Genomic DNA, 12,853 nt, shown 5'->3' on the forward strand with positions numbered 1-12,853 from the left:
CCAGAATTCATGGCAGCTCCCCACCACCAACCCTCTCACCCAGCCCAGCCCAGCCCCCCACTGGGAACAGCCCAGCACGGTCCCAGGCCCAGCCTGCCCCACCCTGCATGCAGATCCAGGAGTACATGCCCCCTCCCCAATGCTGCATCTAGTGGCAGGAGCCCCCACCTGCGGCTCAGTCCCGTACCGCACTCCAACTGAGCAATCCCTACCACAATCACTGGTCTAATAAAAATTATCACCTCTACCACGAGTTCTGTCCTATAAGACTTTTGTCCAAAGCAAAACCCTAGGAATACCTCAAATGTGACATTCTTTATCCCTGGAGAGAAAGGAGGTTTTGAAAGGAAAATGCAGAGAAGTGATAGATCTAAATGGAAATGTGAAACAACTTTGGAAATACTTTTTGGGATGAACACTTAACAACAATTCATGTCTGTGGGATTTTTGTGAAAGCCATGAGACAGTTCACTGACTCTTCTGAGTAATGACAACTAGAAAGACCAACTAGAAAGTGGTATGGAGTAGAATCAGATGGAGGCTTGAGATACTTCATGAGGCTTACAAGGACTGAATTAAAATCTCTTGGGTTTTTTTACTTGGTAGGGATGTAGTCGGTCACTGTCAAGAGGCCAAGCAGGCATTCTGAGGAAACCTGTAAATCAGAAATATCTTGGCCAAGATGCAGCTATTACAACTAATATGGCTGCATCCTTTATAATTTTCCATATTCCCACAAATATGGAGGAGATCAGGCAAAATGCATACACAAGTCCTTAACCTTAAGGTAAGAAAAATGTTATGCAAGGACATCTGGAGCAAGAGACTTGGAACATCATGAGTCTGTAAGATAACATGTCCACTGGTTAAACACTGCCATGGTGATGGAGCTCTTCAGAAACCACTTGTGGCTGAGGATGGATTGCCTACTTAGAAAGTCTATTCAATTTTTTCTGGCTCCTGGGAGATAGAGAATTATTGAGGTTATTGCTCTGTGTTGTTGACATTCTGTCTGTCATCTGACTGCAGTCTGACACAAGGTTGATCATTCATAACCTTGTTTATGTAATATATTGCAGAACTGTTGTCTGTAAGAATCAGCTGTTTGTTGTCTCTTAGGTTAGATACAGACGTTCAAAAAGCCCGAATTGGAAATGATCTAAGTTACGCTTTTTTCTATAAGCGGTATAGTTCGGATCAGTAATGAACAGAACACAAGTTCACCCTCTGGCAAGGGGTGCAAATCTTAGACCAGGTTCCACCTTTTTAAAACCAGAACATGTGTACTGAACTTCTGCTGTTATGGGTATAGACTGGTTTTGTGCGCTGAACTTCTGTTCTGTTATGGGTATAGACCAATTTCTGATCACTTATATTGGTAAAAGTGTAATGTCTGTATCTGGCCCTAGTGATAATGGCTTTTAACTCTTCTTTAGGGGTCTGAGGAAGTTGGCCAGAAGAGGCGATAGCTTATTCCAGTATAGATATTTTTGTATTGTGAAGGCGGCTTGGTAGCTTGCTTTTTGTAGCTGAAGCAATGCTAGTAACCTTTCCTCCAAAGAGGCCTAGCTTATTTCTTTTTGGAGTATATTTAGACTGATTATTTTTTCGTGGACTGCAGAGCCCACTAATAAACCCATACAGGTCTATGAAAATTGCACAAAAACATTTTGGAGTAGTCGAGACTTTTCTGGTCTATCAGCAATTGGGAAAATACTCCTGGTATTTTCAGACATTTTAGCTGGTTCATAAAAACTCTCATTAACTGGCAAAGCTACTTTGGCAGGAACAAAACATAGTATATTCAAGAAACTGTGATATTTTCCTTCAAATTACTGAGATTCCCTTTCCAGGCTGTCAGTAGTACAGAGCAGCAGCTTCTGAAAGGATCTAAAATTATCAAGGTTCTGATACAAAAGCTGAGGAGATTGCTTGTCAAGAGAAAGATAATGATGGGACTCTGAGAGAATGAAGGGTATTATTTACGAGCCCCAAAATCCATGAGTTCTTCGTCTGCAAACTGTTCTTGCTTCACCCTGCTGGAGGTCTAGCAATTGATATAGAAGAGTGTGATATTCTAAATGGAGAAGCAAGCCTCCAGTATACCCCAAAGCGAGTACTGCAGGGATAATGGCTAGTTCTGGTAAAACTAACTAGGCCACGTCTGTGCATGAGCTGAATGAGTTTTGACTCTTGAGTGGGTAAATGGTCCTGGTTTGAAGACATGCAACTTCTCCTGAACTGTGCGAAAGAAAAAAAGACATGCCCAAGTTCATTGTGTTGAACTTTGAGGTGGCATCAGCAACATGAAGTCAGAGATGTCATGTTGACTGTAATATCCGAAGTGCCAACAGTGGTGCCAGAAATATAGTAACTTCCTCTACCATCAAGAAAACCAGCACCACTAATGCTTCTATTGCAGATAAAAATTCTATCAGCATCAAATCTGATGCTTAGCAGAGTCCAGTACTGATATGTGTTTGTGCTAAGAACGTCATCTGTGTCTTTGGCATTGAGCTGAAAGTTGAATTTGGTCTCTACCATGAAAGTGGTCTTAGGGCTCTGTTCTTAGGAACAGAGTAAAAGTTTAAGCTTCTCCTTATGGGAAAAGGAAGGCTGATACTAGGAATCATGTATAGACTGTCTTGTTGAGGAGATGTTACCAGTTTTCTGTGCCAGTCTGGTCCCATGAGCCCTCTTCTTTGACAAAATATCAACAATGATTATTTTATGAAAAATGTTTAAGAGCAGGCATTTACAACATACAATGTAGAATACACACAAATCTTCAAAAATGTTCTTGGAAGCCAAAAATTCACGGGACTGATGTTATCCCTAACAAGCTTCAGTAGAGTTGCAAGATGAAATACAGGAGGTCTACATTAAATAAGACTTTTAAAAGAGCAGTACAAGCAAACTGGTTATGCTTGGCTGCTGTCATCCAAGAAATGGACACAAATAGATAAATAACTCAGTTGCTATGAAGACAGTGATTGCATCTTTACTTAATATCTTTAGCTAAATATTTCTAAAGGACATTTTATAGACTATAAAACTAAATGTGTCAAGCAGACCAACTATTAAAATACATTTTGCTAGCAAAAGAAAGCATCAGCTGTGAATGGCTACTTAAGGGTAAATATCTTCCATATAAAATTCAAGTCATCTCCTTACCACACAGACATCTGCCTGTTTACATGAACATGTTGGGCTGATTAACAACTCAAGTTGGGATCGGAGTTTCTCATCATCACCAAGAACCTGGTTAAATTTCTTCACAAAATCTTGTGCTTTTCCAGGGTCAGGAAGGTTTTCTATATAATTAAATAAAATGGAAATATAAGACTGTTACTTAAAATATGCTCAATTAAAGGGTTCTTGTTTGTTAATCACACAATTTTTGGCCAGCCTGTTCCAATGATTTAACTTACTTGCTATGGTCATCAGCTTTCCAAACATAGCTCCACTGTTTGCCTCTGACTGCAAAAAAAAAAAAAAAAAAAAAAAATCAAAAAAAAAAATCTGTGCTGTTTGTAGAAAACATACAATTTAAACTGAATTATCATTAAGTTTGTTGCAACTCCATCAACATTCATGTTTTGAATGATACAAAAAAAGCACAATGGTATTACCAAAAGCTGCAACTTCCAAAAAGAGTAAAATCAGTTTTTTGTATATGGAAAAAATTTTCAAACAGAATTCAAGTAATAGTCCTATACTTCTTAAAGCAATGTTTAACAGGGGCAAACTATCATAACTCTGATATTAAGGCATTATTTATTTGAGAATCTCAAAAGACTTTACAATAAATTAAGCAACAGTGAAGAACTGACAATAGATATTACAAATAATATTTTTGGCTCCTTCAGAAGGTTTTGGCTAGTAACACAAAATCATGGTAAATACCACAGAGCCCTATTATTGTAATATTTACAACTTTAATGTGAAAAGATGACAATTTAAATATATTGTTTACCTCTACCTAATGAAAAAGCAACATCAGTTAATGTAAACCAAGACAACAAAACAGTCATGTTAAACAAAAAAATACTGTGTAAAAATCTATGTGAATTATCTGTGTAAAAATCTAACAGGTCTATATGACAAAATAGTAAGATTTTTAAAACCGTACAGTGGGCTGTTTATGCAAGTCCAATAATTCTCGTACATGACTCCTAAGCATATTCTGGCACTTCCACATTTCATTCAGTGCCCTGAGGAGGAGGGAAAAAAGAAAAGAAAAAGTACACTAATTGAAACAAGAATATGCTAGCCACCGAGCTAGTAAAGAATATGCTATTATTATAACCAAAATTATATTATCAAATGATAAAATAATGTAGGATTACAAGTTTCAAGCACATTTTATTGGCAGATAAAAAAACCATGCAAATCCCAAATGTCTACAAAGTTTCACAAGGACATTTCCAAGACCTCAACAAACTGAACTTTAAAAAGTTAATACAAATATTTCATTTATGAAACCAAACAGAACACGTTAGTTAGAAATATTTAAGTCCTTGAAGTAGAAATTTTGAAGAGTTTCTATACTAACCCTAATTTTGTCATTCTGTCCCATCTTTCACTAAACACAGAATTTAACTTTATCATTTAATTACTTTCCTGCCACGCATTCTTCCATTCCACAACAAGACACTCTTACAAGTTACCTCTTCAAAACAGTTGCCCATTCACATTCTGGAAGAGCCAAAACTAGTGTATGTATACCACATGGCCAGAAATAAGAGATATTAAGGCTGTGCAAAACAGTACCATTTTGTTTCAATGGGCCAGTGTTTCATTTTGAGTTTGGTTTTGTTTCAAAACCGCTGCTCTGTTCCATTCAACCTGTTTTGCCGTTTTGCCTACAAGCTATAATGGGGAAGCACAAAACTGCCTATAACGTTGTCATTTCTTGCCTTATTTGGATAGTTGCAGGGATGGTAGTCCCTACTGAGGCCATGAAGCTTGTCACGTTTCACGGAGATAGGTGCAGGGGGTTCTGGGAAACTGCACTTCAGGCTGCTGACAAGCAAAACTTGTGAGATGTGGGACTGTGTGTGTGTTTTCCACCCCTCCCCCAAGCACTGGGATTGGAAGGGACCTCAGGGAAGGATCACAGTCACAGCCAACTACACACAGTCAACATAGGAGCAGTTCTTACCTCCTCTTCCCCCTCCCTCTCCTACTTTTTTCATTTCCCTGCAGGCAAGCCCAGCTTGAGCTTCGAAACTCAAGACATTTTGAAACGTTTCAAAACTTTCAAAACGTTTTGACTGCCCTTGTTTTGTTTTGAGGCTGTTTCGAAGCCCTTCATTTCATTTAAATTTTGCTGTTTCAAGCTCAAAATGAGTCGAAACAGCATCAAAATGAAACAGTCAGCGACATTTTGCACAGCCCTAAGAAACATGCATTGTTTTGGGAGGGCAGAATAAAGAAAATATGATATTTCCAGTGGTGGCTGAATCCTGACAGAGCAGAGGCAGAATACACTCTTCAGCCTCAGCAAAACCCTCTTACAGCTGCTGCTAAACTGACAAAAGTTCAGCCAAAAGCTACAACCAGTTCAACAACGGCTCTTAAAGGACCACTGTTGCACTGACCATGAAGGGTGAACTCCACCTCTCCTTCCTTGAGGCCAGCAGGAAGAGAACTATGGCAGCCATTACACCATCTCCATACTTCCATACCCACACAGAAAAAAAACAAGTGTTCCCAGTTAAGGGCCCTGTTGCAGATTCATTTTAGGCAGCTTCTGGAACTCTTAACCCCTGTACTTGTTCACACATTAACACCTAAAACTAGTTTTAAGTACACCTTAGGTGGCTTAAAATTATGCCACTCCAAGGCAGGTTTCTCTCTGGTCTGTTACCTAGCTTGTGTTCCATTAATGCGCGGCCACTTCCCACAGATAAGGTGCCCAATTTGCAGTCCTCTAGCATCCCAGGATGTAGTGTCCCCTCCCCATCCCTCCTGTTCTGTGTGGACAAACTTTCTACTCCCTGAACTCTACTGACCAAGGTGTGGTTCTAGCACTAAGCCAATTCCCCTCCCACCACTGGGAGTGTGACCTTCCCACCTCTAGGGGGTGCAACCCTATGCAAGCAGGTTGCAGAGAACATGCCAGCTAGCTAGGCCACAGGGCACAGATGCGTCCACGAGTGGGGGTGTGGATGACAAGAAAGGGGGCTAAATCAAGTCCCTATGAATTGGGGCTTTCCTCCTGAGGCATGGTTACTAGTTCCCCAAAAGTGTCTTCCTTTACCACTCCCACCTGCCCCATGAAGCATGACCAGTATCTCCTGCCCCTTCCCATCCTAAATCCAAATTTTGTAAAACATGAGTCCTTCTTTAATTTTCTCTCTTTATTTCTTTTTAATTTTGTTATTTCTATTTTATTCTTCAGTGGCTGACTTCCTTCATTTTACCAAAAACTTCCCCCACTCCCATTTCCTTTCCATCTCCCATTTCATTACTCACCCCATCCCATTAACTCTCCACTTCCCAGCTTCACATTCCTGTCCTGTCCCCCATCTCTCGTTCCCCTACCTCTCCCCAACTACAGCAGAGACAGAAGTCTGTCCTGGTTCACCAGCCCTGCAGTGGCAACTCACAGCTGTAGCTCCTCATCAGGCTCTTTCTTACCAGCCCTCTAATGTTGGTGTGTGTGTGTGGGTTATGGTGGGGGGAATGGGACTGTGTGTGGGGGCTGTGGTAGTGTGGGGTTACGGTGAGGGGTTAGGGTGAGGGTGTGAGAGTGTGTGTTGGAGGTATGGTGGGAGGTGGGAAGTCCTACTTGCCCTGTCTTGGCTGCAGCATGTGGTTCCTGGCTGCAAGGTCAGGACTCATACGGTGTGGCACAGGGCCACACCTGTCCTGGCACAACATGGTCCCGGCTACAAGGCCCGATCTCGCACGGCACAGCAGGAAGTCAGCCTGGCCCGTTCCGTCCCCTCTGGGCAACACGTGGTTCCCGGCTACAGGGCCAGGACCCACACAGTACAGCATGGAGCTGACCCGGCCCAGTCCATCCCCTCTGTGCCACACCAAGTAGGTGCTGGCCATACAGTGGGCAACCATGAGCTGCTGGGAGGGGAAGAGATGGGCTGGGCTGGCTCTGTGCTGCACCAGCTGCAAGGTCGGGACTTGCACAGCATGGCACAGAGTCAGCCCGGCCAGGCCCTTCCTGGCGGCATGCTGTTCCCCGCTGCAAGGCCAGGACCTGTACGATGTAGCACAGAGCCAGCCTGGCTGGGTGGCATGCTAGAGTGCCAGAACTATAGGAAGCCCTGTGCCATCAGGCTGGGCCAGCTCTGTGCCTCCACGTGGTGGCTCATGGTGCTCTAGCTGGGTGCAGCACATGGAGGCACAGAGCCAGAGTCCTGCCAACCCCACAGAGTGGGGCAATCTCTGGTGGTCCCCACCCACTCCACCCCTCCCCACCCATTCTTATGTGATTTTCAACTCTCAGACAAGGATGGACAGGGTCACCAGGGCAGAAGCTTCTGCTAGAAGCTTCTAGGGGCTGGGAGTGGGGTAGGTCAGGTCAGGGTTGGGTTGGCAGCATTGCAACCAGAGCCCAAGTTGCTGGCTGCTGCAGCCAGCAGCTCATGCTGCCAGTACCTCATCAGCTTTCACACAGGCAGTCATCAGCAAATAATAACTGTCAAAATTTTAGAGGGGCCCCAAGGGCTGGACAGAATAGCCCAGAGGGCCGGATCCAGCCCAGGGGCTGTATTTTGCCTGCCCCTGCCTTAAGGTTTGACTGCTTCCAACTCCAGCTAGTATTAACACCAATCAAAATTTGAGCAGCTCAAAGTGCAACATGAAACAAGGCCCTGTATTTTGGAGGGCTACATTGGGAGGGAAAGGTACATATGGTATGTAATTATAGGACTTTGCATCACTTTGCACACACAAAGCTATAGACCATCTCATCTCCCTCCTGATCATCTGCCTACATCCAACATTAGATAGGCAAAATTATTCTCCACTTATACGCAGGGTCTGGTTTTATTCTGATACATGCACTTATGGCAGGGCACCTTTGGTGCCTGTCACTTTAAGGGCCTAAGCAGGAAGCAGAGCAGCCTGCAGGTAACTGCAGTGCCAATCAGAAGGGTCACCTGGCCAGCAGGAGGCTACCTGATTAGAAAGAGGGCCTAGCTGCTAGAAAATAAGAACAGGCCCTGAGCTGTAGAGCCAGTAGTTGCTGCAAGGAGCCAGAGCGATGACATTGCCTGGCTGGAGCTGCTGCTCTCAGAACACCTGGAGGTTCAGGGTGGGAACTATGGGGATGGAGGATTCCTGGGGAATGATCTAAAACTACACCCTGTTGGGGCTACATGGTGTGGTGGGGCTGCTTGTGGCAGGGCAGCTTTCAGGAAATGCTACACCTATGCCTCCCCAATGAAGGGCGAGTATGGGATGCCAAAAAGCCTCAGCCTCCGCTGCCCTGTGGGTACCCCATGGAAGTGAAAGGCTAGGGAAGTACACCCTGACAGAAAAGCACAGGGGCCCTGGCCCATTGAGTGGGGCCTGAGGTGGGACCCAGGCCCATTGAGTGGGCCCTGAGGCAGAGTCCAGGAATGCTGTCAGATGCCTGAGCCCTGAGTGGGCCATAGGCCAAGAGTGGGGTCCAGGCATTTCTATGGACACCTGAGACACACAGAGTGTATGGCCCCACAGCCCCAGTGAGGAGACAGAATAGTGGCCCCACTGAGGTGATGTAATGTGAGTAATAGACTGCATAGGGTCTGTGAGAGGGGCCTGAAGGACTGTGCATAGGCCAGCCCCAATACTTTGAAAATGTAAGCCCCAGTGAGGGGGCATATGGCCAAGGTAAGTCTCCGGACACCTGAGGCCAAGTTTGGGCCCAAGGCCGAATGCAGCCCAGCAATGGGGCCGGGGGAGTAATAGTGGGATTGGATGCCATCTATGAGGCATGGGACATGGTAAAGGGGAGGTCAGAGCCATGTATAATGCTCTAGGCATCAGGGCATAAAGTGGGCAGCCTCCCTCATTGTTACATCAAGTACTGTTACATCAAGGCATGGCAGATGAGGCATGGCAGACTGCCCTAGACAGGTGGACAGGTCAACATTGTGACCAGCCATGAGACTGCCCCGGTCACAGCACTGTACAAACAGAAGCCTCATAATATTTGTACTAGAACTCTACTGGCCTCCCTAAAATCCTTTTCAAACTCTAGCTCTAGAATCCTGTTACTAAACTGATCTTTGTATTTTGCTGAACTATCACTCTCTCTTGCCCATTATGTTCAACCTTTTAGCCAATTTTACTCAGAATAACTTGTTAGAGTTCATTAATTACATTAGATCATTTATTGAAAATACTAAAAATGGGCTAATTATCAATTTGGGGGGGGATCTGAAAACAGCATTTTTAAGACAAGCATCTCCCTTTTCAAAAATGTGTAACCGTATTAGTCCAAAATCAGGCAGAAGGGAGGTCAGGGTGACACTATAGAGACTAATTGGTTCATAGGTATAAGCTTTCATAAGCAGCAACCTACTGTCAGATGCTTGCATTTTATCATCTGACAAAGCGGATTGTTTGTGAAGGCTCATGACTCTCTCAACCAGTCAGTGCCTATGGTGCCACCCTGCCCTACCTTTTGTGAAACATATTTGAAAGAAATACTTTGAAATTATGGTTGCATACAATACTAGCAATTAATTACTTATTTTTAATGTGGTTACACAGTGATTCCTATACAAACACTATACACAAACCCAGAGAATTTGCAGAGGAGTGTCCTATGTAAAGAATAATTTAATATATAAAAATTGATTTAGTTCATTCCAAACTAGGTATCTCTCTAAATTCAGAGAAATTAAGTACTTGCATTACTTGCCTAGGGTCAAATAATTTCATTACCAATTATTTGACTAAATTAGGTATATGTCAGAAAAGATCTAAAAGAAAGAAATACCTTTTGAGAGCATCTATCAGTTTGTTTTACTAACTATACTCACTTGACCGCATTTGGATCCAAGCTAGCATACAAATAGTACAAGCATTTCATTCTTTCTTCCGTTTCCAAATTGTGTGGGACAAGATATTGAGCAAAGATTTTCTCTACCAATAACCTGCAATTAAGGAAAAATTAAAACTATTTTTAACATTGTACACATTTTCAAATTCATCCATATTTTTCAGATGAGTTAACAGATCTATCTGGCACTGGAACATCCTCTCACCTGAATGGAGAGAAGGAAGAAACTGTCCTCTCTCAGACTGCTTTTATAGACTGCCCCCCTATTGCTACTGGAAGAGTATAGAAGTAATGCCCCAAGCAAACTGACCCTCACACTTTACAGTCGCCCAAATACTGTGGGGGTTTAATCACCAATCAAACTCTCCCACCTCTCTACAGCCTCAATATCTCTCATTGGCATCATACTCGTCTAAAAGGAAAGGAAAAAGCATGCACACCCGCAAAAGAAAAGAAGAAAAGGACTAAAGAAGGAAAAAGCAAACTTAGAAAAGCATCTCAGAAGAAAAGATTAAATGACAGCATGAGGGAGAGACATAACATATTTAAAACTACTGATCTTTCTAAAAAGAAAGCTTAGAATAAACACTGAAAATCATGGAAGAATGCACCAAAATATACTTAAGAAGAAAAAGAAAAGAAGGGGAAACTGAAATAACTGAGAACAAAAGTTAAACATCTTAACTTCTATAAAAATGTTGATAAACTTTACAATAAACAGTTTACAAAATCATATATAAATAAAATATAAAAAAATATACACTACAGAATGCATGCTTCACTTATACAGGGTATACTATCACACACCAAAATAAAATAAGTTACTTACCTTACAGTAACAGGAATATTTCCAAGATGTGTTGTCTATCTGCACAATCTAGTATTGATACGCATGCACCCCTTGTGCTTGCGTTTGCAGACTTTGGCCAGGAGTATCCCTACAGGGCACGCACACCCTCAGAGTCCTCGTGCTTTGCACCAAGAACATAAAGAGCAGAGCACATCAACCTCACAACAGTTTCCTCTCAACCATGGAACCCAGGTGTAAAGGACTCTGAGGCAGATTAGATGAAAAGTAGGTTGTGAAGGAGCACATGGACAACACATCTCAGGGAACTGTAAGGTAAGTAACATCTCATTTTTCTTCAAAGAACTGTCCATATGCACATTCCACTACTGGAGACCCCAAAGAGTGGGCTGGCTTATCTGGAGACAGGATCTTGATATCTCAGAACAATGACTGCACTGGTTTTGAATGCAGCATTGGATATGGAAACTTCCGAGGTCACAAAACTTTCTATGAACATATTAAAAAAAAAAGCTCAAGGGGGTTCATTTACAGAAAAAAAAATCTTAAAGCTGTTAAAAAAAAAAAAAATATCACACAAGCACTGGTGGACCACACACTAACAAAGAAATGAGTTCATATTATCTCACAGCATGTCCTTTCCACAGTCAAAATTTAGGGAGAGTCTTTGGATCAAGACTGCTTTCCCCTTCATTCTCTATGCCAGTGGGAGCCAAACTGTTGCCTATGCACCTCATGCAAGTCCTGGGCAGTTCAAACGTACTTCCTGAAGAAAGGTACTCAATGAGAATTTGTTTAAGCAGTGAACAGTATTATATAGATCACTGTACATACATACATGTATATATGTGCACAGATTGCTGACTGGTGCATGTGCATCTTAACACTTCTATTTTCCTTAGGCTCTTGGACGTGTCAAGATTTTGGTTTGCCATTAAGATTAGGAAGTTCGACCTCTCCTGCTCTAATCTGTCTAATCTCAAAGAGTCTAAAGGATGACCTAAATGGTATTATTATTCATAGGCAGAATGTCCGAGTTTATCTGACACAGAAGGTATGGTGATAATACTGACTCACCCGAATGTGATGCTAAGTCCACAGGCAACTAAGCAAGAAAGAAAATTCCAAAACATTATTTATCCTCTAGTATGCTGCTAAAACTACTAGCACCTTGGTGACCACTTGGAGCAGTTAATAGTTCTTGTAATGGTAAGTTTTGACCCAAAGCAAATTCTTGATGCTCCTGAGGCTAAAAAGAAAGGCCTACAAAGGATGGAGGATGGGAGTCACTTCCAAGGAGGATTATTCTGCACTGGTCCGGTCCTGCACAGAGCAAACCAGGAAAGCCAAGGCTGCAACTGAACTCCAACTAGCTTCAAGCATCAAGGACAATGAAAAGTGCCTTTTCAGATATGTGGGGAGCTGGAGGAAAAGCAAGGGCAACATTGGACCCCTGCTGAACCAAATGGGACAACTGACAACTGATGCCTAGGAAAAAGCCAACCTATTAAATGGGTACTTTGCGTCGGTCTTTCATCAGTTCCATGGGACGCCCATGCCCACTACGGGACAGGGTGGTCCACGTGAGGGAGATCCCCTGCCCTCCACTAATGCTGACCTCGTGAAGGAACATCTGGAGAAGCTGGATACCTTCAAGTCAGCCGGCCCTGACAATCTACACCCCAGGGTACTCAAGCAGCTGGCGAGCATCATAGCCCAGCCTCTGGCACGGATCTTTGAAAACTCTTGGCATTCTGGTGAAGTGCCTGAAGACTGGAAGAAGGCCAACGTGGTGCCTATCTTCAAGAAAGGGAGGAAAGTGGATCGGCTAACTATAGGCCCATCAGCCTGACTTCTACCCTGGGGAAGATCTTAGAAAAGTTTATTAAAGAGGTCATCCTTAATGGACTGGCCGACGCCAACGTTCTAAGGGATAGGTTTGTTGCAGCATAGGTTTGTTGCAGGTAGGTCTTGCTTGACCAATCTCATTTCCTTCTACGACCAGCTGACCTATCACCTGGACAAGG

At 43.1% G+C, this 12,853-nt stretch overlaps 1 protein-coding gene across 2 annotated transcripts in view; it reads right to left on the reverse strand.

Moving 5' to 3' along the window:
- Positions 1 to 12,853, reverse strand: part of PDS5A (PDS5 cohesin associated factor A) — a 156,759-nt gene that overhangs the window by 54,653 nt on the left and 89,253 nt on the right. For both annotated transcript variants that reach the window (XM_019526168.1, XM_019526167.1), the window contains exons 12-15: positions 9,999 to 10,112; positions 4,133 to 4,214; positions 3,432 to 3,480; positions 3,175 to 3,314 (exon numbers count right to left, since the gene is read on the reverse strand). In XM_019526168.1, coding sequence (XP_019381713.1) covers positions 3,175 to 3,314; positions 3,432 to 3,480; positions 4,133 to 4,214; positions 9,999 to 10,112 — 385 coding nt within the window. The remainder of the gene's footprint in view (positions 1 to 3,174; positions 3,315 to 3,431; positions 3,481 to 4,132; positions 4,215 to 9,998; positions 10,113 to 12,853) is intronic.

This window comes from Gavialis gangeticus, unplaced genomic scaffold (assembly GCF_001723915.1).
Source record: "Gavialis gangeticus isolate Ggan-Ray unplaced genomic scaffold, GavGan_comp1, whole genome shotgun sequence".
NCBI lineage: Eukaryota > Metazoa > Chordata > Crocodylia > Gavialidae > Gavialis > Gavialis gangeticus.